General features: G+C 35.4%; 1 protein-coding gene across 1 annotated transcript; it reads left to right on the top strand.

Moving 5' to 3' along the window:
• The first annotated feature begins 889 nt into the window (after window positions 1-889).
• LOC144218247 (olfactory receptor 52E2) lies at window positions 890-1843 on the top strand. Its single transcript, XM_077748104.1, has one exon. It carries the CDS (start codon window positions 890-892, stop codon window positions 1841-1843), a length of 954 nt encoding a protein of 317 aa, XP_077604230.1.
• Window positions 1844-2654: the final 811 nt, after the last annotated feature.

Genomic DNA, 2654 nt, shown 5'->3' with positions numbered 1-2654 from the left:
CTGCCATGGAATCTTCAAATGATCAGAAAAGACATTTTTCTACTATAAAATAACTACACATATGAATGAATAAATATTTTGGAAATATGCATCTACCAAATGCTATAAACAAGCTACATGAAGACATGTAATAAGTTTAGGGAACTTCAAAAATGATTGAATGATCAAGCATCTAATTATCCAATATTCCTAATTTCTCTCTCACACTTATTTTTTATTTACATTTTGACATGTGCCTTCAACTCCTAAAGTCATGATTGCCTTACTTAAAAACAAACAAAAAAATTGCTAACCTAATTTTCCAGATATCCCATTGAAAACATTTTAAACTTCTGGCAAGCCATTTAAACTCTTTGATCATTAGATAAGTTATATGCAAAATAAGTAAAATTAATGTTCTTCTTGAAGGGCATTTTTATTTAAATATTGGAGATGATTTTTGCACACAGTCTGACATAAAGCCTTGTAAATAATAGACAGCATCTCAATAATTGGTATCTGATGTACTGTTTTCACTATTATTCCCAATCATATTTTATAATAATTATTATCAAATTCTAACAGATGGACCAATTTAACCATTTGAGGTCATTTTTAATATTTTGGCATAAATTTTGAAGTACCTGTGTGTTTATTGTATAGTTACTATCCATCCTGTGTGTTAATCCCAGAGTGTTGTCAATCAACTGGAATTAAGTTTCATTACTATATTTACAGGTAGCAAAATCCTAAGTTGGTCAAAATTGAAGGGGGGTTCTGTCGGTGATGACAGTGATAATGAGAAAAAGTAACTAATTAAGTGTTCTTATATTATCTTTAAGTCTCTAGGGATACAGAGAACTATCTGAGTCAGCATACATTTCTGAAGACATATGCATCACCAAAAAGAATGTTCCTTTCCAATGACACCCAATTCCACCTCGTCTCCTTCTTGTTGCTGGGGATCCCAGGGATGGAAACATTGCATGTCTGGATTGGCTTTCCCTTTTGTGCTGTGTACATGATTGCACTCATGGGGAACTTCACTATTCTGTTGGTGATCCAGGTTGAGAGCAGCCTACACCAGCCCATGTTTTACTTCCTGGCCATGTTGGCTGCTATTGATTTGGGTCTGTCCACAGCCACCATTCCCAAGATGCTTGGAATCTTCTGGTTCAACCTCAGAGAGATCATCTTTGAAGCCTGCCTCGTGCAGATGTTTTTCATTCACAGCTTCACACTTATGGAGTCAGCAGTCCTGTTGGCAATGGCTTACGACCGCTACGTGGCCATCTGCGACCCACTTCGATATAGCACCATCCTCACCAACAAGGTTGTTTCTGTGATTGGTGTTGGTGTGTTAGTGAGAGCATTTATTTTTGTGATTCCATTTGTGTTTCTTATTTTGCGACTGTCCTTCTGTGGGAATCATGTCATTCCCCATACCTACTGTGAACACATGGGTCTGGCTCGTCTGTCTTGTGCCAGCATCAAGATCAATATTATTTATGGCTTATGTGCAATTTGTAATCTAGTATTTGACATCATAGCCATTGCCCTTTCTTATGTTCAGATACTCCGTGCCGTTTTCCGTCTTCCTTCCCGTGAAGCCCGACTCAAGTCCCTCAGCACATGTGGTTCTCATGTGTGTGTAATTCTTGCCTTCTATACACCGGCCCTCTTTTCCTTTATGACACATCGCTTTGGCCATAATGTCCCCCGCTATATCCACATACTCCTGGCCAATCTTTATGTTGTAGTGCCACCAATGCTCAACCCTGTCATATATGGCGTCAGAACCAAGCAGATTTATGACCGTGTGAAGAAAATAATATTAAAGAGACAAGCAAAGGAAAAAGAATGACACCTAATGCATGTGCAGTTCAATATGAAATTTTATGAAACTTAGAGAAATTCCTTCCCATAAAAATTATGTTAAAGTATGTATCTGTATTGGCTCTGTTTGGTAAGTATTTAAATGTATTTAATTTCCACCTGCTTTTCAGACCTCTTCTCAATATCCATTGCTGCAAACTCTTCGTCCCTTAAAATTTCATTTAGCGGGCCATGTCATTTTCTCTATTCATTTCAATATCTGATTGATATTCATATATCACAAGGTTTGAATGCATCCATTGCCACAAGATTGGTTGATGTTTCATGGAGCTTCTTTCTTCTCCAAACACAATGGTTTTCTGAGTATATATTTTCATAAGTGGAAGTTGCTGGGGATATAATGGTAACTATTCTACCTTCCCTGACTTTATGGAATTTAGAGTTTAAAATTATCAGCAAACTCAACTTACAAACTTATTTCCTTTTTTTTTTAGCCTTTTAAGGTCTTGATATTTAATGTTGTCTCCACTTAGAAGTATCAAAGTATTTATATTTAAACCAGTCTGACAGCTTTCATATTTCAAATATACCTAATTCAACATAGTTATTGTTATTTTTCTAGTAATTAAATCTCAGATTTACTTGCTTTCTTTCACGTCAATGTGAGATACTGATATTTAACAACAAAGATTGTTTTAGAATTTTTAAATCATTACTGTAAGTCTCATTTGCTTTGCTTTGCTTTTATACATAATTTTATAGTTATTTTTGCCATTGTCCTGCATATGCCCATGCAATTTATCAAATTTTAATATAAACCAGTAGTTTTACTGCTTTCT

Source organism: Crocuta crocuta, unplaced genomic scaffold (genome assembly GCF_008692635.1).
Source record: "Crocuta crocuta isolate KB4526 unplaced genomic scaffold, BGI_CrCroc_1.0 scaffold662, whole genome shotgun sequence".
NCBI lineage: Eukaryota > Metazoa > Chordata > Mammalia > Carnivora > Hyaenidae > Crocuta > Crocuta crocuta.
Note: the sequence above shows the minus strand (reverse complement) of the source record. Positions and strands in the feature narration are given on the sequence as shown.

Coding starts and splice junctions, on each gene's coding strand:
- LOC144218247 (XM_077748104.1), top strand. CDS start 890: ATGTTCCTTTCCAATGACACCCAATTCCACCTCGTCTCCTTCTTGTTG.